This window comes from Antennarius striatus, chromosome 12 (assembly GCF_040054535.1).
Source record: "Antennarius striatus isolate MH-2024 chromosome 12, ASM4005453v1, whole genome shotgun sequence".
Taxonomy (NCBI): domain Eukaryota; kingdom Metazoa; phylum Chordata; class Actinopteri; order Lophiiformes; family Antennariidae; genus Antennarius; species Antennarius striatus.
This window is the reverse complement of record NC_090787.1, coordinates 13,469,977-13,492,731: the sequence shown is the minus strand read 5'-3', so window position 1 is coordinate 13,492,731 and position 22,755 is coordinate 13,469,977. Positions and strand designations below refer to the sequence as shown.

The following is a 22,755-nucleotide window of genomic DNA, read 5'->3' as shown; positions in this document are numbered from 1 at the left end:
TTCTGCGGGCACACCGCCCCGCACACAGACCCTGCAGGGACGACACTTGGCTAAATATATTTCAGTCTTAAACCTCGGCTCTCCTATCATGCCCGCCCTCATCCTGATGCCCAGCGCCTGCGCTGGTCCACTGAAGCTGACGTCACACCCAGCATGGCGGTCAAGGTGACTTCGTCAATATTTCTTATCAGATATTAATTTTAAAGGCGGTAAAGCGGGTGGGGGTTGCGGGGAACGGAATACAGCGTGGCCGTGCGCTTTAGAGGCGCCGCGTTGCGCGCAGCGGAGTCCCTCCTCCCTGCGTCCAGCTGCCTCCTTTATTAAAGCGCATCTCTGCCAGCCTCGCAGAGACAACTAAAATCTCTCTCCTCTGTTGCATGTGTGTATCAGAGAGGTGTGGCTAGGATGTGGCGTGTTTGATAGTGTGAGGACTGTATTTTGACGTGCATGATGGCGCTACTGTACCTTCTGATCGATCCATCTGGACCGACTGCGTAAATCTGTCAATTACACAGTGACAGCCTGAACTGTACACTTGTTGGTTCAACTGTTATGGCTGATATGACTGGTAGCGAGGTCTTGATAACCCATGGATAATCTGATTCCCCCCCTTATATCATCTTTGTTTTAGGCGCAAGCTACAAAAAGAGCCGATCCCCATGACTTGAAGAATATTTTTCTGAAGGTAAGACTCACAGAAAGCAAAAAACTGGGAGCATTAACTCATATACCAGTATATAACATATACAGGTACGGTTTGTTAGTTCTCTGCAGACACTGAGTAGTTTGTGTGTTTTCCATTGGGTCACACCAACTAATGTTGGGAATCTCCCCTTGCTCTGACTTCGTATGTTTGTTTTGGTTGTTTTTTGGCATAGTGCACAGGTTTGGTTTCCCCCTCAAGCCTACAAGCTTGTTCCTAAGAGCAGGTCTATTTGAGCTACAAGTTGCCTTGTGGTCCCTCCAGACTCCTTTGTAACAGGGCTACAAGCTGCTCAATTTGGGGCGTGTTCCGAAGCCGCTGCCCATCACTCTGCCTCCCAATTTCTGTGTAGTTTGATGTGAATGTATTAACGGCATGCTTACAGGCCCCCTTGTGTGCTGTGTTCAGGGGCCCTGTATACTGTCAACTAACCTGAGTGACCATGTAATTTCCCCTTGCGAGGATCAAGAAAGTATACTTCTTCTTCTATGTAATTCACAATGCTTAATTCAGGTTGCAACTTTGATTACTGAAAACTAAATATGACTGCGTGGATTTTTTGATTAAAAATTACTTGAGGCCTACCGTGAAGATAAATGAATACACAATCATGTGAAGCGACAGCAAGTACGGTAGCAAAAAAAAAGAAAAAAGAAATGCAACAAAGCCTACAAATATTACTTGGCCTGAAAACATACTTAATGTGAAGTCTTCTCTGTTCATCTCATGTTCTTTCTATGTGACTTTGGCTCAGACCAACGCACGTGGCCTTTCTTGCCAGTTCATGTGACGCCTGTGATTCCAGAGCTATCTCTGCTCCAACTTGAAACCCAACCCAAGCTCTAAAAATGACCCATCCTTCTTAAAGGCGGACTGGCCTCGGTTAGGCATAGTCCGACAATGGCAGTGCATGTTTTCAGACAAAATCTGTCTCTGAAGCCGGTGATTATTGACTAAAACGTAATTTATCAATTCAGAATAGTTTGGGGCGGGATTACAGGATCATAATCTGTGAAATAAATTTGGAACAAATCTTTTTTTTTTCAGGCCTTTGCCAATGAAGAAAAAACAGGACTGATTATTGAGTTAAGCATCAACGTGCTAAAGTATCTTAAATCACCTGATTTGATCCCTGTCCATAAAGTAGTTATTTACTTCAATATCCTAAAAATATAACACTGTATATCACTGTATGTAACAGCTTTAACTCTTCTGGGAAGCCTGTCCTCCAAGTTTAGCAGTGTATTCATGAGACTTCTTGACCATACTTCCAGAAGGCCATTTGTGAGGTCAGACACTGATGTTGGATGAGAAGGCCTGGCTCACCCTCTGCTCTAATTCATCCCAAAGGTGTTCTATATGGGGGATAGATGCAGGCCAGTCAAGTTCTTTAACACCAAACTCACCCACGTCTCTATGGACGTTACTTCCTGCACTGGTGTGTAGTCATGATGGGGGCAGCTCCAAACTGTTCCAATTAAGTTGGGAGCATGAAATTGTCCAAAATGTCTTGGTAGGCTGAAGCATGAAGCGTTCCTTTGAGTGGAATTTAGGGGCCAAGGCCCCAAAACAACTGCGCATCCTAATCCTCCCTCCACCAAACTTCACACCTGGCACAATACAGCCAGATAGCATCAAACCCAGACTCTAGTGATAGCATGCTTTATACCACTGCTTCTGACACTTTGAATCGCACTTAGTGAAGTAAGGCTTGGATGCAGCTGCTTGGCCATGCAAACACATTCTCTTCATGCTGTTCTGGAGCTAATCTGAAGATGTCATGGGTAGCGATTGACTCTTCAGAAAGTTGGCCACGTCTGCACACTATGCGCCTCAGCATCTGTTGACCCTGCTCTGTAATTTTAAGAGGTCTAACACTTTCTGGCTGAGTTGGATTTGTTCCCAATCACTACCACTTTGTTATAGTACTACCGTTGAAGTGGTGAAGAAGAGAAATGAGCCACAAGGTGAAGCTCTCCATTTACCGCTTGTCTACGTTCCAATCCTCACTTGTGGTCATCAGTTCTGGGTGATGACTGAAAGAATAAGATTTCAAGTACATGCGGCTGAAATTAGTTTTCTCAGCGAGGTGACTGGGCTCAGCCTTAAAGGTGAGGAGCTCAGACACCCAGGAGAGGCTCAAGGTAGGGCTGCTACTCCTCCATATCAAGCAGAACCAGATAAGGTGGTTTGGGCATCTGCTCAGGATGCCCCTTGGACACCTTCCTATGTAGGTGTTCCAGGCATATCTGTCTGGGAGGAGACCCAAAGGCAGATCCTGGACTTTATGGAGAGATTATATCTGTCAGCTGAGCTGGAAGCCCCTTAGGATTCCCCAGAGGAGTTGGTGGAAGTGGCGGGGGAGAGAAGTATATGGGCTTCACTGCATTAACTGCTGCCCCCGCAACCTGACTAGCTAGTTAGCCAGGTAAAGTTACCTTGGCTCTCACTCACATCTAACCTCACTGCTATCATCACCAATGCCCATGACTCCTCTATTCATGATCCTTGAAACATCAGGCCACGATTCCCTAATTTGCGAGGCAATGTACAGTATACCCCGACGCCAATTGCAGTTTTCATTATCAAATTGCCAGACCCTGCAGATCATCAGTTACCCGTTGTCACCGACACACAGGCTTCTTCATTGCCTTCCTCCTGTGCTGCAGTGCTCAACAGTTTTCATGCTGTAGTAATCCTCAGTCCATTTGCTGCAGCAATATCCTGTTTCCCTGTCTTCATCACCTCCCATCCTTCCACCCTGCAGTCAGCATCCACCTTACAGCTGCAGCTCTGACCTCCACACCTGTGTCACTGGAATTTCGGTCATCCTCCAGATCAACTGTGTCGGTGTGGTCATTCCCCTACTTGATCTTCAGAGGTTCTTCATCAGTGGCATCTACACCCCAAGGCTTACTCTGTCTATTGGACCTACCTGGAAACTGCCCTTTTAATCGTTTGTGAAGTCCATTTCCATGACTGTCGGTCTGGCTTTCTTTTATTAAATTTTGATTTACTGTCTTTATCCAACCTCACTAAGGTTATAAATTATATTTTCCCCCATTTTATTTTTCATTTATCTTGTGTCTACATTTGGGTCCCTGACTTTGAATAGTATATGACAGAACAAACAGACCATGAATGGACCTAGCTGTTCTTGGTGACAGTCTCTAATTGTTGAGTTATACTCAATAAAGTCCCAAATATAGGCATGTATGTTTCCTATTACCTATCTCCGCTATACAACAAAATCCAATCTCCTTGCAGAGTGCAGAGGCACTGAATTACCCGAATTCCGTAATATTTTTCTAACTAGACAGTCTGAGCTACAAAATATTCTTGGATGAGTGGGTACAGGAAGTCATATTACAGAAACACGTATTGTATGTACCTAGACTGAATTATAATACCAATTTTGTGAGAAAAAGCTACACGCTGTTGCAACATAAATAAATCATGTGTGTGTTTCCTCTGCAGTATGCCAGTGTGGTGGATGATGGAGAGCATTACATGACCCCCAGGGACTTTGTTCAGAGTTATCTGGGCCTGCATTCACAGCCGCAGTACAATCTCAAAACTGTGGAGCTGATAGCTGGAGTAGCCGACACTACGAAGGATGGGTGAGTGTTGACAGAGAAGGGACCATATGATTAAGGTAGCACATAAAAACCTATTCCTATTTATGTCAAGATTTATTCAATATATATGAGTGAGAGGCAGCATTACACAAAATGTGTGTCAGTCTTAAAGTGCACATCAATTCCTTTTCAGCTGTTATGTTTGCACTATTTTGTGTGAAATATAATTCCATTGAATTCATGAGATTTTGTCACAAATTCCTGTATTCTTTTGCACCAAAAACCAACTGTTTAACCAAAATGTAAAATCTTGCTTGCCTCACTTGATCAAGCCAAATTTTTGTTTTCGTGAACAGTAATGTTGAAAGCTTCACAAATAGACAATAAGTGAACATGGGTCCGGACAGAACCATCACGTTGTCCGGATCCAGACCATGGTCCGCCATTTGGTGACCCCTGCTCTATGGAGAAAAAGAAAGAGCAAGAGAGAAGAGGAAAAAATGTTCTCACTAAATTTTTTTCCCTAGTTGCACAGTGCTCCCAAATATTTTTAATAGTCGCACTGCTAAAAATTTGGGCGCATATGCGACCAAAATGGTTGCAATTTCGAGCCCAGACTGCTTATTGAGAACTGTGTCATCTAAATGTGGCACAAATGAAATTTATAATTTTCTGTCTGTTTGCATTGGTTTCTTAAGTTGCAGTACTTAGCTCTGAGGGCCACTGTATTTGTGGGCACAAACAACAAATTCATCAATGTATTCCTGATTCACTGGGGGCCTGACCTGTAGCTCTCTATTGATTAGTGTGAAAAACTACAAAACAAAAATTAGACCTCAAGTGTATCTCATGAACAGCTGAACAATGACATACACTTCAAAATCCAGTCACGTTGAGGTGATGCAGATTCCCTGAGAGATAAGCAAAAAATAAATAAATAAATTTTCCGTGTGTCATCAGAATTTTGTTCCTCCTATGTTTATGGCCTGCAAATAATTTTTACCTCTCCCAAAGAGGCTTAGTGCTCCATTTAGTTAGTTGTTTTGTTGGCAGGATTACACAAAGACTACCTGACCAGTTTTCATGAAACTTGGGAGAGGGTGATGCATATAGCAGATAGGAACACATGAAATTAGATCCAGATTAAAGGGCAGATTGAGGAACACATTTGGCTGTTGGCTCATAGAGGAGTTATGTCCTTTACCGAATGCATTTCAAGTTGTAATTTGTTGTCATAGAGGTAAAAATGACACTACAAAAATATCTCAAACACTTTTTTCAAATGCTTGTATGTCACAAATGAGGTCAGACTTAGAATGGATCACCAGAAATGAGGATTCAGAAAGTAGATGCTCAGATTTCCATATTTTCTGATCATCAAAGGTCATGTCTTCAATATTGACTCAAATACACAGCGTCAAAGATAATTCTGCGGAACTATTTATAATACATAGGCATGTACAAAGGTTAGAAATTATGTAATATAGCAAAAGACTATTAACTTTGAAAGTCAGCTTTATAGACAACATGAACGAGAAATCATGAATGTGAGTTTTTTTGCTATTCTCTAGTCAAACACTGTCCTGTGTTTCCTTACTGTCTATTTTTGTCTGACTAGATTGTGATGTCATTTCAACTTTTGTTATTTTTTCAGAGATGAAGTCTTTTTTTTTTTCAGATTGTCCTCTTTCTTTCTTGTCCAAACAGATTGATCTCTTTCCAGGAATTTCTGGCCTTCGAATCAGTTCTGTGTGCCCCAGATGCCCTGTTCATAGTTGCATTTCAGCTGTTTGACAAGACTGGCACAGGAAACATCTCATTTGGTAGGTTCATGGTGGATAATGTCAGCTGGGTGGGGTGGGGTCTGCTTGCTCAGCTGCATTAGACTAATCATCATTTTTATACTACATGTAGTTTAAAATATTAGAATAACTCTTTGACTAAATAAAGGCTTACTTCATGCAGGAAATGAGAGCCTCACTTGAGGGATTTAAAATCACACCAGACCTTTTAGGCCCACTAGGAGTTGTACTTCTGTACATAACACAGGTTTTGTGGTAATTTTCAACATATGAGGTTTGGTCATGTTTCACTGAACTTTGTGAGTAGTTTTCAGTCTGAAAACACATTTTTTAAATAAAAACGGCAACGATGCCTTTATCCAGCTAATCCCAAATGATCATTATCTAAACTAACCCTATGAAAAGGCATGCAGTCTGGGAAGAACATGACATATGCAGCAATGTCACATCTGAAGCTGTAAGGCCTTTGCCAAGACAGTGAGTGCTCACCATTCTACATCTGCAAGCATTGTGTAGCCAGAGGAACAAAGAGAAAGACCACCCACGGCCTGGCCCCACATGTGTTACAGTCCAGAATCAAGATCGACATATCCACTTCCTGGACTTCAGAGCAGGTCCTGACCAGCCGCAACTAGAACATCAGAGACTGCTTGCACCCAAAAGAGGCCTGGACTTTCAAAATTAATAAGAAAACACCTGAAGCATAATGAACTTTGAGCCCTGCAACCTTACTCTGGTGCTGTGCTCACATGACAATATCATCACGTGTCGTGATGTCACTGTTCTGTGCTGGCCAGTGACAGGTCCCGACCTAAACCCCATTGAAAAGCTGTGGGGTTTATTGAGTGAGTGCATGTGACAGCGTGACCATCAGAGTACAGCAGTTCTGACTGCTGAAGTGTTGGCCGCCATCCTACAGGCCAACATCTGGAGGTTGCACCGGACCATAAGGAGGAGGATTACTGTTGTAATCAATGCTAATACAAGTCACATTTCATACTGATTGTGTGAAATACTATTTGTTCCATTTATGTCACTTTATATTGTGTGGGTGTTATGATTTTGGTGTTTTTGTAACTGATTAAGATCATCTTTAAAAGGTAGAAAAGGAACAAAATACACATTGTTATTTTCATATGACACAAATTACCTTTACAAATATGCATCTAAACACAGAAGTGCATTCTTATAACTCTTGACCTTTTTAAAGGGTATTTTCACTTGTAATCATAATGCAAAAACTCTAGAAAACAAAGATTACAGAGAGCTGTGTGTTTTCCATTCATTTCCACCCACAATGCAGTTTTTGAGCGCTGTGTTTACTTGATAAAAGAGTCACTGAATATAGCTTTGGCCATGCTTTTTATATGTTACATATTCTAGCAGTTTGCTGCCTCAAAGTGTCATCTCACAAAGCAGACTGCATGAAACATCACATAAAATGAATTCAGTATATCATAAAGCTTGAGATGCAGAGTCTCACAATGGAGCCGCTGCTATCTTCTCTCTCTGCGACTGGAACTGAAAGTAGGTTTCTTAGAGTGAAAATTTCCTGGATGACTCAAAACCCCTCCAAAGGAGTGGGACTGTCAAACAGCTTTTTCAGCCTCAGTCCAAATGGACTCTTTCCTCTACTTTAACAAGGTGCACAGAAAGCATAGTGAGGATGTGAGATGGATGCTATACTTGCATCTTGCATGTTTTCCCCCTCGTCTGTCATTATATCTCACTCATGTCTCACCCTTTCAGAGAACGTACGTGACATCTTCAGCCAGACCACAGTTCATCACCACATTCCCTTTAACTGGGACTGTGAGTTTATCCGGCTGCACTTTGGCCATGGAAGAAACAAGAACCTCAGCTATGCAGAATTCACCCAGTTTCTGCAGGTAGAGAATTTACTCATACCTTATTTTTAAATTTTTTTATAGCTATAGAACTTTCTAGTAAACGCTTTACTAACAAGCAGTCTATTATGAACAAAGGTGGAAAATAGGTTCAAGGGCTTTGCTTTGAGGAACTCAAAGCTCAAGATGATGAACACATCTAACACAGAGTAAATAAGAAGTTCCTTACTTTATTCATCTACAGAAAATTAGCCAACAACTATTTTGATAATGTGACATGACGTAACTCAAAAAGTGTCAGTTCAATAAATTTCCATCTTTTCTTTGTCTTAGTAATGCAGTGAATTGTTTATTTTGAGTTCTTTTTGAATGTGAGGAAAAGTCATTTTGCATTTCATAATACGTATTTTAATTGAGAAAACAATCAGCAGATTGATTGATTGTTTATTTTTTGTCCTCAAAAAGCAACGTGTAAAAATGGAAACCTGTGGTTTTATGCATCCTGGTATGATTTACTGTCTTTAATTCAGATGCAGTAAATGTCTTAGCGTTTTCACTGATTGTCTGAGAGCAATGACAATAACATATCTCCACGTATAATCCCCTGTAGACGTTGGCTTTGGCTTTATAATTGTCATGATAGTCAGATCACTGTCACGTATGAGAGTGGTATTGATCCTTTAACACAAGAAAATGAATCCTTATAATTTTCAAAATGCTGGACTACGGTTTTACTGCTGCATTTTTGAATTGGAGAGAAATATTGTTCTGAAATAAGAACAACACTCAAATCAAGAAAGGATATAAGAAACCCACTGATTTATCTTTGTGCTTGGTGATGCCTCTTTTACCCAAAATGCAATGTCATAGCTCGCCTCTGACCAAGTGAGTTGAAATAGTTGAATAAGCCAAAGTGCTCAATGAATGAACGTGTTGTTAGATTTCTTTTTGTCGCTCAGAAATCAACCATGTAATTTTCATAGGAATGATTATGCAATTTGTGTGTATGAAAGAAGACCTACAATTTTTATTTAAAACACTATGATATGGTAAAAAAGATGTCAACACACACATAATTTTGGTTTCCCAACAACTTACAAAAGTACCAACAGCATAATGATCACCTTCATCTCACGGTGAGGCATTTTTAACCTGCTGAGAGTCAAACTGGAATGATGTAACATGAACCACAAGCCTCAAATGATCTCTGAGAGATATAATGTGTAGTATTTCTTCATTACAATGATAAGACCTTTGCTTTTTTTTTTTTGGAGATACGTCTTTATTCTCTCAAGCGTTCTCAAAAATGATAAAGAAGAAATGGTGAATGTCATTTGATTGTCTGTCACTATAATTTCCAGAAAAGTGACAGACATCGAGGAAGAAACATGGAAGTCTCTGGAGGAGAATCAAACTTTTACCTCTTTGGTGACCCACTGAACATTTCCACCTCAGTGACATTCGATTTTCATAGACTTTGTTTTTGTTGAGAGACCCCTAGTGGCAGAAACGACATACCTGTACCAGCGGGGTTGTGGGATTGTGTCTTCACCTTTCGTGGCATTCTAACGCATCAACACATATCAGATTGTGGATTTGTTTTGTTGGTCATTGCCTGTACCTCACTGGACCTCTGTACCGTTCATCTGTTCGGCAGCAGCGCTCCGGTCAGGGAGGAAGCCGGTTTGGAGATTGGGGGTGTGGGTGGGGATGGGGGGGGGTCTGTGATCTTAGGCTGAGGCTGGGTGGTCCAGGAGTTAGACAGGCAGCGCTGCCGTGTGGGATCCCTCAAAGTACTTAGTGGTTTATCATACTAGACTTGGGCTTCCCATCACTACGCCAAAGACTGTCATATCCAAGCACATGTCTGTTCTTTTAAATCACAAAAAAGTATTTTGCATTTATTTTCAGATTTGATTTTAGATTGGAGTCTTGTCTCTGGCCCCCCTGTGGTTTTTGTAGCTTTTGGCTGACTAGAGGGTTCAGGGTATTTGAAGCCTTGCAAAGTTTTCTGTGGTGGTAAAGAATCCTCACGACTTTTCAATACATCATATCCAAACATTGTTTGAATTTGTCTTCAAAAACTGTCCACTGATTAGTTTATCAGAACCAGAGTGTAAAGAGGAAGTAGCAGCTGAGTCTTGCGATGACGTTGCTCTGTGATGCTCTGGTTATATGTGATGAGCTTCGACAGCAGACACTGACCTGGGGGTCAGCCTCCCCCTCCAACCTCATCTGATTGCACGGTTGTCATATTGAATCAGCTTAATGCTGACACACCTGCCGACACTGACTTCTGGGCTCAGCTCAGGGATCAGACTTCTCATGACATGGTTTCCATTAGTCTCCAGAGAGACTGCGGTGATTACAAAAGACGGGAGTCTGACACCGTCACATCTGCCTTTCACATCTGTCTAAAACTGATATTATTATACTTCAGTCTCCCAAAGTTCTGATTCTCTGTTCCTCTGTACTCTGAAGCTCATCATGATCAGAACACATACTTTGCTTCCTTTGTCAGCAAACAGCTGGACATCAATTCTGTTTGTGTTTCTACAGGAGCTGCAGTTGGAACATGCCCGGCAGGCATTTGCACAAAAAGACAAAAACAAAAGTGGCACCATCACGGCCTTGGACTTCAGTGACATCATGGCCACCATCAGACACCACATGCTGACTCCATTTGTAGAAGAGAACCTGGTGTCAGTAAGTTTTTTACCCCAGTGATAAACACACATAGAAATAAAACTGGAAGTTGTAGTTGTTTCTGTCTTTACCAAACTGTACAGTAGGTTTTTATCTCATTGTTTTGCTGTCTGGTCAACAAATGATCTGTTTTGGCTCACTCTCATTATCTAGTAGTATTGTTTTGACTGCAGCAGGCAGCTGGTTTTAACAAACTGCCATATTTGTCCCTTAGACCTAAAACAGAATAAAATGATGGTGTTTCTTTGTGATTACTGAATATGTAAATAAGTAACTGTTGGATGATATGTTTATTTATATGTCTCTGTCACGTTCATTGCTTGTTTGCACTGCCCCCTACTGGCCACAAAAATCTGCCCGTTTTAGATACTGTATAAGAAAGCAAAAGTGTAGGATCCAGTGAGTCAGGGAAATCTGACTCACTGGATTACAGCTTTTAAGAGAACAAGGATGATTTTAGAGAATGTAATAAAATTGGGGTTTAGTTTGTCCAAAACAGCAGATATGATTTGGGGTTTTTCTGTAGGCTGCAGGTGGGAGCACCTCCCATATGGTGAGCTTCTCCTACTTCAATGCCTTCAACGCCCTCCTCAACAACATGGAGCTGGTCCGCAAGATTTACAGCACCCTCGCCGGCACACACCGAGATACACTCGTCACCAAAGGTAGAACTGAGAACGTGAAATCACCACTCCTGCTTTCTTATGTGCTGTGGAAAGTAGCTGTATGATTATGTTTCAACTTTCTTGACAGACTGGTGTGAATGAACACACAGAGAACTTAACTGTAGCATTAAAGTGCTCAGGTAAATCTTTTTACCCTGGTACTCAAATGACCTCCTATTTATACAGTAGATCTTTGTAACTGTCGACTGTCCGATTCACACCTTACTATGATTCCCATTCTTCCTCTCCTTTTTTCCTTCCCTCTAAAAAATGCTTTGGGAAATAACTATTGTTAATGTGTGCGACCAAATTTATCAATCTAAGCTTAAAACATGTGCACGTCAGCGGTCAGCCACACGCGGGATAACATCAGACTACTCCAGAGCAGAGAATCGGTCTCATAAGTTAGGTTGCAGCACTTGGACCTGACAGAAAGTGACTTTGTGAGAAAAAAGAATGATAAACACTTTTCCCTCCCTTAACAGCAGCCATTAGGTTTCCTTTAAGAAAGACCACCTGATGGTAATGGAGCCTCCCAGCAGGCGACAGAGGAGCACTGAGTATTACCACATATAAACCAGACCGCACTCAGAGAGCACAAATGCCCACCAAGGCAGTTCTCTTTCTCCATTATGCCATTGCATTAAAAGCATTAGTCCCATGATAGTGTGACCTTTCATAATGTGACTCCTTGACCATGAAAATCTACCACAAGGATTTATCATCACATTGATATCACTATCAGCTTGGTAGTTATTCCAGAGTTTTGTTGGGGTTTTTTTTTTTAGCTCTACACATTTCAACATTCTGGTTCAGATCTAGATTATTGTTTGGTTGCAGTTTAGACATTTGTGTGTGGTGGATTTTATGGGGGTGGCATCTAGGTATTATTAATGAAGTTAGATGCTGTAATCGTGTAATCACCCCCAGCCCACTATGGTAAATCCTTTAAAGCAATTTTAGTTCCAGCTGACAATCCAGATTACCATCTAATTCTAAAGGATTGTTTGGTGAGTTCTTAACTTCTGGTAACGGACAGAGAAGCTCATAAATAAATCAAGTAAATCTGAAAAACAAAACATGTCCTCCGTGGTAGAATCAATGAAAGAGTGGCAAAGATAAATTGCATGCTCAGTCAGTACACTCCAGGATAACTTTTACAGTAATAGGATCTCTCTCTATTCTAATACTTACTTATCTACAGGAGGTGCTCACACACAAACCTAGCTCCGTTCCCATACATCGTGATTTAAACCAGCACACAAAACATGTGATTAGCAGACCTGTGAGCGTTCTGCTAACACGTATCACAAAATGTCTGCAATGCACCCCCAATAATGATAGCAAATCCTCTTTGATATTCACCTGTAGTGACAAGTTCTCCACATGAACCTCTCAGCGGTCCTGCTTGTGTTGTTTCATGTCTTCTTTTCTTTTTTTTTTGGTCTACATTATAGAGGAATTTGTTCATGCTGCAAATAAGTTTGGTCAAATCACTCCCATGGAAATAGACATCCTCTACCAGCTGGTCGGACTCCACTCTCACTCCGGGTAAGATTCAGCATCAATCCTCTGGATGTTGGATCATTTGTGAATGCTGATGGTTTATTTGCTGTAAGTCATTTATATATTTTATAACTTGGAGCTTGGAGCTGAGAAAATAAGTGGAACATGCTGACATAGGCTTTTAACATCTCTAATAGTAAACTATTAAACGTTTTATAAGCAATTAATCTTTAAAGTGGCTCACAGGTGAACACATATGCATACATTCATAATAAGTCAATCAATATTTTTCAACCAACAACTTTACTCAAATACGTCAAATTAAAATGAGCTTCGACACGTGTCGCTTTAGTTTTTTTTGTTCCTTCCATTTACCGTTTAGTTAAAATCTTATACCTGTGCTTGTGCTGAAATGATCTATGCATGTGGAACAAGATTCAATTAAAATGTGGTAAACCAACCAGAGATAAAACACGAACAGACAGAAGAGAATGTGTAGAAGAAAACTCAAGCAAAGCTTCATCCAGTCAAACAGGTAAAGCTTGCTGCTCCTCCTGAAATCCACTACATGTAGGCAAAACATTTATCCAAAAAATGCGTTGTCTTCTTTTTTTATTCTAGCATGAATGAAATAAATATGTTACAGGTCTGTTTATTGACTACAAAGATAAAGTTATTGCTCATTCATTTTAACAGCAGTGGCTCCACTGGCTGCTTTACAAGACAAACATGAAACATGGACAAAGACTTTATGATGCATCGGGCCAGTGGGGAATATTTGTGTCTCAAACATTCAGTAACAAAACACTTTTATTTACTTTCTGGGCTGCAGGCAAACTTCCAGCTTTGTTTCTCTGTTGTTTATATAATCTTAAATTAAACTTGCAGTAACTTCAAGTTGTATGCCAGTAAAAGGTCTGTGGAAAATCTTACATCACTTGCTGCTGCTCGCAGTAGTTGCGGGGCTGTCTTCTTTTTCCTGGCCTAACTCCCTCCCTTCCCTGCTGTTATGAGTTAAGGCGGCTGAACCATGCAGACATCGAGAGGATAGCCCCGCTGGAGGAAGGAGCCATGCCTTACCACCAGGCAGAGGCCCAGAGACAGGTATCCTGATTGACTCCTCTAATACTCCTCACATCCTTCTGCCTTTTATCAAAGCCTTTCCTCTTTTGCCCCAGCTTCCTTCTGAGGAAGAAGCAAAAAGGGGAGAACATAGAGTCACTGAATTAGCCGAGTGCCCATGTTTTTCTTTGCTTGTGAAGTGCATTACTTAAACCCCTAGATAAAAGTACACCAATTATAATTATAGAAGAGGAATGGATTGTTACGTTGCTCCTCTTCATGAAAGGTTCTTCCCATTTTATTCTGTATAGCTGCACATACACTCAGCCGCAATCACACATCTGAGAAGCTAATAAGAGGCTTTTATCAGTGTGGGGCTTGAGGAGTTTTAGGAGGCTTTAAAAGAGTGTTAATGGCAGGAGGGTTGTGGGAGTCAAGGTGGATGTGGGAGAACATAATAGTTCCTGCATCCACTGGGTAACGTAGCTCTGGATCAGGCTGCGGTCAGAGGAATCCGGCCACTCATGATCCTGGGACCCACGCTCGGTCTGCAATCTGATTCCTTTTGGAGGATGTTGCAATTCTCAGGCCTTCCCTTTAGTGGAGGGAGGCTAATTGTTTAAAGCCTTTGATCAAGACCCCAATCTTGTTAGCATGCAACCCTTGGTGGACACATCTGGGAAGAGGAAAAGACTGAGCTGCCCTGCTCCCTCCTCATCTGGTCTGGGAAACCCCCCCCCAGCTTACACACACACACAGACACACACACACACACACACACACACACAGACACACACACACACACACACACAAACACACACACACACACACACACACACACAGACACACACACACACACACACACACACAAACACACACACACACACACACACACACACACTGGACGATGTAATATTCATGTAGATGTCTATCTGTACATGGAAAGCATTTGTGAGATTTCCACTCCCAACGTTCTTTTTTTTTTTTTTTTTCAAAGCTGGTCTGTCTTTGACATTTAATACTGATGAAGATGAGGAATCAGACATTTCATCACATTCCTCTGCTCTTCATTTCTCTGTAACATTTTCTTTCCACAACGTATCTGGTTTGCTATGTTTTAATACCAAGTTTATTCATGGTTAGCATTCTGCCACCCCCCCACCGCCACCCCATACCCCACTGTCTTTCTCCAGATTAATGTGACCACTGGTGTCTTTTTCCTGCACACAGCACGCTCACGAAATGTCTCGGCCCGTCTGGCTCCAGGCTACAGAATCTGCCTACAGGTTTACTCTGGGCTCAATTGCTGGAGGTGAGTGACATGTCTGTGGCGGAGCCCCCGGCCCGCCTGAGGGGTAACCTTAGATGGCCATACTGGTGCACAGGGGCCCTGGGAGGGGCGGTGGGGGGGGCATTGTACTGCAGAGAGAGAGGTTGTGATGTGAAGCTCTGGCATTGTGCTGCCATGCCACCGGTGGCTCCAGGCTGTCGTTGGGAGCTGGAGATTTGGAATGACACAAATCTTCCGGAACTGCTCTCTCTGGAATCTCTATCTAATGACAGTGAAAGGAAACGATACAGGGAACGTCTGACACAGCTGCAGCTCAGATAGGAACACAGGCTGACCCTCTTTGCGTGTTTGTGTGCACTGTCCTCTAACATGCAACAAACGATTTGGGCAAGAGGGAAAAAGAGACGTATATGGTGTTGAAGCTGCCGCTGCGTGGTGATCACAAGCTGTGATGTCAGACAAGACACGACAAATGAAGCTGAGAACAGAAGTAGAACCGGCTGCTGCTCTGGATCAGTTGTCACACTTTCCACCCTGAGGTTAATATTGTAAAGGTTTTTTTTTTTATCATTTAGATGCAAAACACATCTCTTTGTATTAGTTTGTGATTATATCACAACATCCCTCCACGCCACTGCAGACTTCCCCTGTTCAATTTATACAGTATGTGGAATGCATGAACAACATGACTAAATGCACCCAGAAGATAGCGTAAAAGCTTGAATATTTAATGATATAGCTAAAAGATATCAATTAAATAATTACAAATTGGTAGGATTTGATGTTTTTTTATGTCATGTCTTTAGGAATACTGTCCAGGTGAAATAAAGAACTGTCAGACGTTAACTTGAGCCCCTAAAATCTGTAACAGCCATTTTTGCTTGTATTATTTCTAACTATTTTTTGACTAAACAGTTACTACCATAATGAAAGAAATGGTTTCAACCCTCATTTCCACGTTGTCCACAAAAACACATAAAAGCTAATAAATGTGTTTATCCAATTTGAAGAAAATAAACAAACAGTAAACCACAGTGTTATGTGTGCTTTGCAGCCACCGGCGCCACGGCGGTGTACCCCATCGACCTGGTGAAGACACGCATGCAGAACCAGCGCTCCTCAGGCTCCTTCGTAGGGGAGCTGATGTACAAGAACAGCTTCGACTGCGCAAAGAAGGTGCTGCGCTACGAGGGCGTCTTCGGCTTCTACAGAGGTAATCTTTCACAGGTTGTGTAACGTGTGAGGAAGAATCAACATCTGGGTCTTGCGCTAAAACAGCCTGATGGGAAAACATCAGGATTTGTCACTGTGATAATATCAGTCGCATGCTTTTCCTAATTGATATCAGAATCCCCCCCCCCCCCCCCCCCCGCTGACCGGTGAATGAAGCGACACCCAGGGGTCATGTTTTCATTGTTTCGGTATGTGAGACAAAGCTCCCCTGAGGAGAGTGACCTGCAGAATTCATGTCCGTGTGTGATCTACTTCTGCGTGGATGGTGATAATGGTGTGAAGCTTGTGATACACAACACTTCTCCCCTCGTGCTGCTCATATGAAGGAAACCAAGACTGCCATCTACTGCTACTTCAACCATCAGGGCTGTTTGTGGCTCCGATCTGCTTCCCTTCTCGCTTGCACATGATAAGAGGGTGTTTGACTCTTAGACAGACATGCTCGGCTGTTTCCTGGCTACATACCAGCAGCAGTCACTCAGCAGCTCCTTCAGAAGTTTATCTGGCTTGATGAAGGACAGGCAGTGAAACAGTATGGTGGTTATCGCCACTGTTGTAGCCAGCCCCCTGATTTTGTCTGTTACCACACAGCTCTCTCTGTTCCCCATCACTGGGATCGGGCCCCAACAATGCTGATCCCAAATGCACCAGTAGTGTCATATTTTTGGACTGTAGCTCAACATCAATAGGACCTTTGTGTTTTGGTGCATCAGATGTATCAGCCACATCTGTAAATATTTATGGGCTTGTTTTCCACACACAAGAGCCCATGGCTGACATTGTTCTAGCTGTCAGAGGATGTGTTCAGTCAGCAAAGATAAAAATGTGCATTTATTTCAAACCAGACTTTGTCTCTCTCTCTCTCTGTCAGGTATTCTAATGGTATCAATGAATAATATTTTGCAGGTCTTCTTCCGCAGCTCATCGGCGTCGCCCCAGAGAAAGCTATCAAACTCACGGCAAGTCATTCCCCCGTGTAGCTCAGAGGGTTCAAAAAGTTGCTCTGAATGATTCACATTGAGGGAAAAGTACAGAAAAAAACCCACTCTTTGCAATCAAGATGTGAATGCAACCACAAGTTAACATTAATGCCCTGCTATCAAAATTGGGATTGAGTGTCATCTGTATTCTTTCTTCTTGTTCTTTTCCGCCTCTTTTTCAGGTGAATGATTTTGTCAGAGACAAGTTCACCACCAAAGATGATACCATCCCTCTGCCCGCAGAGATTCTTGCCGGAGGATGTGTAAGCATTACTTTAGAGATCTTTTTAAGGCAGTCTGCAGATGAACTCCAAGTAAAGGAACACATGAAATATTTGCAGAACATGCATGGGCCAAAGCAAATATAGAAAGTTTGTATGTTTTCTACAATTATTTTCAATGTATATAAAGTTTCATCAGAGGCTTATCGTTATCTAGTTTACAAACATTTATACCTCCAGACTGAGTCTCTTTTTGTATAGATAGAAAATATTATTTCATCAATCATAAGATGGGTGAATATTTTAGTGGATTTTAAAGTTGAAGAGAAATTACTGATAATAATGTTAAAGTTCCTGAAGGAATAGATTGCTAACTATTCACAAGCAACATGACAGCAGTGTTGGTTGAACAGTGCAGATCAATTACGTAATGAATATAACAACAGGTCAATATAAGAATAGACTATTAGAAGTTAGAAAAAGACTTATATCTTTACCATTCTATATTAAAATTCTGGATAACTAGTTTTAAAAAAATCACATGTATTAGCATTTTACAGTTTGAAATTTTCAGTATTTTAATATCTTCTTTAATCCATAATTAAATTACTGGTCATTTACAAACTCAGCATATTAATATTAATGATAACTAAGACTGCAATAGTAAAATTGTGGAGTTGGAAAAACTGATCTCAATGATTCTCTACATTTCAGCTGAAAACACTTTTTGCACAGATTTAATGTTTTGTGATTTGTTGATTACATAAAATCCTGATCAAGTTTGATAGATTTCACTTATATATCGGTAGCAGAGCCTCTCATTTACAAACATCAAATGGAATCCATCCCCAAATGCCAAATTATAATGTAGTTAGTGCAGCAGCATGTTAAAGATGTAATTCCTTCACTCTACTGGCTGCGGGGAAGTGGACCAAGCCGGCCTGCAGCAGAGCCCGCTGGTGGCTCACAGAGGAGTGAGGTTCGCGGGGTCGTGACCCTTGACAGGGTGTAATTGTAGGAAGAGGCCCTTCGGGGTCCTGGAAGAGGCTGGGTCTGGCTCTGTGTGATTGAGTTTGACAACAGAGTTGATACCCGAGGCGGGGCCATAGTACAAGCCCCCATGCAGGATAAGGATGATGTTCTACATGCTATTAAGTGCTGATGATATGTTCCATTTATGGTCTTGCATGCCTGTGAGATTTCTATTCATTTCTATGCATTTGATAACATGCTTGTAGTGTTTTATGAATATTAAAGGTCTGGTTTGGCTGATGGTTTTCTAAATCATCATCCCTCCCCCATTCAGAGGGGAGAACTGAAAAAGATAAAAGACTGGACAAATGCATCAATCTTCAGAGCAGCGGATATTCCCCCCTCCGCCTTGTAAATGACTAAATGTGCTCAGCTTTTTTTAGACCTCAACTCGGATGTTTACAGATAAGACCCCTGCCCTGAATGTCACCAGCAGCCATCTCAGGACCTGATTAGATTTGGGGAGGGTGATAAATGTGCCTGAGTCAGAGGGTGCAGTGCCTGTAGGGCATTGGCTTGCCCGGACTGGGTGATTCAGTGCTCTCCCCTGGGAATGGGGGTGAATTGGGGAAGTGTGCGGGGATGAGGCAAGGCTGGGCCACTCACCCTGCCACAGGAGTTGCCTCAGGGGAGGCGAGGGGGCAGAGGGCTGGTGCCAGGGTCAGAGCCTCTCAGCTATGAGACGGGGGCTTCTCCTCGCCCTGCGTCCGCTCCATCCTGACCCCAGCTCTTCTATCAATGCCTCCTTTCTGCTCCTTCTGTCAAGGCCGTTCTCTTCCTCCATCAGAGGGGAAAAGTATCCTCCGTGTCGAAGTTAACCGAGATAATTGAAAAACTCCCGACTATGGAAAAATGCTTACACATCAGTACGTCCTCATCCGAAGTTCACCCCTCTGACGTGTAACCTCTGTGCTCGTCAAACACTTGTCAGCCGTTTCTTTTTCCTGCCGCATCCTTGCAGGCTGGAGCTTCCCAGGTGATTTTCACCAATCCTCTGGAGATCGTAAAGATCCGTCTGCAGGTGGCTGGAGAGATTGCCACCGGCCCCAGGGTCAGTGCCCTCAATGTTGTGAGAGACCTGGGCTTCTTTGGCCTTTACAAGGTAGGTCAACACCTCTGCAGCACCATGACGTCCACAGCAACAATCTCTGTTAGCTGTCATACAAGGGCAGAGAAAGGTGCTCCATGCTTACTCAAGACACCGGGAATTTATTGTTCACTTATTTAGCAACAATGGAAGGAGTGTGGTGCAAGAAAACAGACGTTTTTAAATGTCTTGTTCCATCCTGTCAACAGTCCTGATCGAGATTCAGTTTAATGTAAGATTAAAAATATCAGGAAGGATTCACAATTCAGGTGGAACCAAGGAATTCTGGATTTCTAGAAGAAATTTAAAATATTAAATTGAAGATAATCTGCCACCAAGTGATTAATCTGCTAACAAAAAATCAGCTCTACAAAAAAAGAAACAATTGTAACACCACAATTTAACAACATGTATGCACCTGGTGACCCCAGTGTTATTTTCATTTAAATTATTTTGTTCTATTGTTAATTTTTAATTTGGCAATAGGTTGCAGTGGGTTACTTTGAGGTGTGTTGATGCTTTTAATATCTACATGAACAATAAACTGACTTAGAAAGCCATAATACAGTACTTTTCACTATTGAAACAATGCACAGAGAAAATAATACACCATTTAAACAATTGTGCCTGTGTTTGTGCGTGCGTGTGTGTGTGTGTGTGTGTGTGTGTGTGTGTAAATAGTGAGCCAGATTAGACAATTTGGTGATTATTAAAACCACTAATTGACCATTAAACCAGAAAAAGAAAGTCTGGTCAACCAGATAACTGGTGGAGGCTTTTTCTTTGTCAATATGCTTTTCCTCATCCTCGAGAATTTAGTAAGAGCTCTTTTAATATGGGGCAGAAACTGTGTGGCTTTACAAAAAAAGATGACTTCCTGTTGATAGAATGAGGCAACCACATAAGGGTCGATGGGTTGTGTGTGTCAGTGATGGATTTCTCTCTGGAGACCCAGTAAGACAGCTCGCCCCATTCTGTAGGCGAATCTCTGCAGCCATTGCCTCTGATCATGCGCACACACTGTACTGTATATGTGTGTGTGAGAGTAATTCTAACTTTATTTTGTGGTTTAGGGGGCCAAAGCCTGCTTCCTTCGTGACATACCCTTCTCGGCCATCTACTTTCCGGTTTATGCCCACACCAAGGAGAAAATAGCAGACGAGGACGGAAAGCTTGGGGCCCTGCAGCTGCTTACTGCTGGAGCTGTTGCAGGTAATAGACATCAGGACATCCAAAAAAGTACTTTTTTTTAAAATGGCATGTTGCATTTAAACTGAGGCATGTGTCACATTTCCCATCCATGCGTTGAATGTCACACAATACCCTCTTGTACATACAGCATTTTTGTCGTATCACATTACAAAGCCATGCCCATCTCATGCCCTGCGTGATGCTGCTGCAGGGATGTGAGGATGTGAGACCGTCTGTGCATAGTAAAAGCGTTTCATTACCGTCGGTTGTGAAACATCTCCTAAGGTGTACCGGCAGCTTCGCTGGTGACCCCTGCTGATGTCATCAAGACCAGACTCCAGGTGGCGGCGAGAGCAGGCCAGACGACATACAACGGAGTCATCGACTGCTTCAGAAAGATCCTCAAGGAGGAAGGTTTTAGGGCATTTTGGAAGGGCGCAGGGGGTAAATGCACACTCTCAACAGTATCGTACGTGGTTCGCTGCAGTGACAGTAATGGTGCTGCAGAAAAATAAAAGCCCACAATCTAATCTTCAAAATATCTTTTATTAGCTCGAGTCTTGAGATCGTCGCCACAGTTCGGTGTAACATTGGTTACCTATGAAATGTTACAGAGATGGTTCTACATTGACTTTGGAGGACAGTAAGTACATTGACCATTTGCTAATGTAAAAATTAATTTTTGGAGGTATATCTTAATCCTAATCCTCTGCTCAGTCTTCCTTCTGGCTCTGTGCCCACCCCCACGCCCACAATCAAGGACCTTCCTGCTGTGACTGTAGACCACGTAGGTGGATACCATCTCGCTGCTGCTACCTTTGCTGGTGTGGAGAGAAAGTTTGGTCTACACTTGCCCAAGTTTAAGCCCTCTGGAGAGGCGATGATCAAACCATCAGAGTCCAAAGGGAATGAGCCAGCGGCTTCGTAAATCATCCCTGATGAGGGCTGCATGCCCCTCTGGCTGTTTCCTCCAAAAAGTTTTCACGGAACCGTATTTCATTTTTATGCATTTGAGCATCTTTCTTTGAATGCTGCATGAGTATAGCTTTGACGATATTTTGTTGTTATAGCTTGCACAACTTTATTGTACATATTGTACTTCACTACTGAGGGACATTATGGCCTAATGTTATGGCTTGCTACTGCAGTTTCTGGCGTGCAATAAGTTTGGTGTGCATGTGTTGGCTTGAATTAAGAGACACGAGAATGTACAGATGTTTTCAAAAGCGTTCATTTTGAAATCACTGCAAAGGACTTGGGAAATTATTTAAATGTATTTATTGTATTTTATTGAAATAAATCATTCAAACAGCTAATTTCTACTGTGTGAAAAGTACATTCTCAGTTTTGACAACAGGTTTGGAGACCCTTCAAAAAAAATATCTGTTCAGATCCCGCAGACAAACATTAGAGATCTCTGAGAAATCACCGTAGGCATTGAGGATGTTCCAACTATCTCAAGTCCAACTAGCTGCACTGATCACATGGGTAGCTGGTGCAGTAAAGAATATAGAAGTAGAAAGACATCTGGATTTTGAACATTATTTTACAGCAAGAATATTTTTAGACTACAGTAGTCTAAAAGGAACAGGTGACAGCATAGGATACAGTTAAAAGGTGTTACCATTCCCAGGTGTTTAAGGATTTACTACAACTTTGGTTGAAATGGAGCTCAGCGACAAGAGTTTTGTATAAATATGTGAAGTGGAGAAGAAACTCAAAGGCTCATGTGAAATGAAGGCAGTTTGGATAATCTTACCCTGAATAAAATAAAATTTTAAGGCATTTAGTTGAAAGGATGGCTGATTTATGTTTGGCGTCACGTTAGTGTCTGAGGTTGTTAGCGCTGTC

At 42.0% G+C, this 22,755-nt stretch overlaps 1 protein-coding gene across 1 annotated transcript; it reads left to right on the top strand.

Annotated features, from left to right (window-relative positions):
• Positions 1 to 21,832, top strand: LOC137604646 (electrogenic aspartate/glutamate antiporter SLC25A12, mitochondrial-like). The gene is made up of 18 exons (XM_068328554.1): positions 1 to 165; positions 632 to 685; positions 4,181 to 4,323; positions 5,989 to 6,104; positions 7,833 to 7,972; positions 10,490 to 10,636; positions 11,163 to 11,301; positions 12,759 to 12,852; positions 13,827 to 13,911; positions 15,100 to 15,181; positions 16,215 to 16,373; positions 17,300 to 17,352; positions 17,556 to 17,636; positions 19,588 to 19,728; positions 20,787 to 20,925; positions 21,190 to 21,348; positions 21,457 to 21,547; positions 21,622 to 21,832. Exons 1-18 carry the CDS (start codon positions 154 to 156, stop codon positions 21,830 to 21,832), a joined length of 2,046 nt encoding a protein of 681 aa, XP_068184655.1. The 5' UTR covers positions 1 to 153.
• The last annotated feature ends 923 nt before the right edge of the window (positions 21,833 to 22,755 follow it).

Bases quoted from the DNA above. Each gene is read 5' to 3' on its own strand.
- LOC137604646 (XM_068328554.1), top strand. The intron at 7,973-10,489 runs GTAGAGAATTTA...GTGTTTCTACAG, and splicing joins AATTCACCCAGTTTCTGCAG to GAGCTGCAGTTGGAACATGC. The intron at 17,637-19,587 runs GTAAGCATTACT...GCATCCTTGCAG, and splicing joins AGATTCTTGCCGGAGGATGT to GCTGGAGCTTCCCAGGTGAT.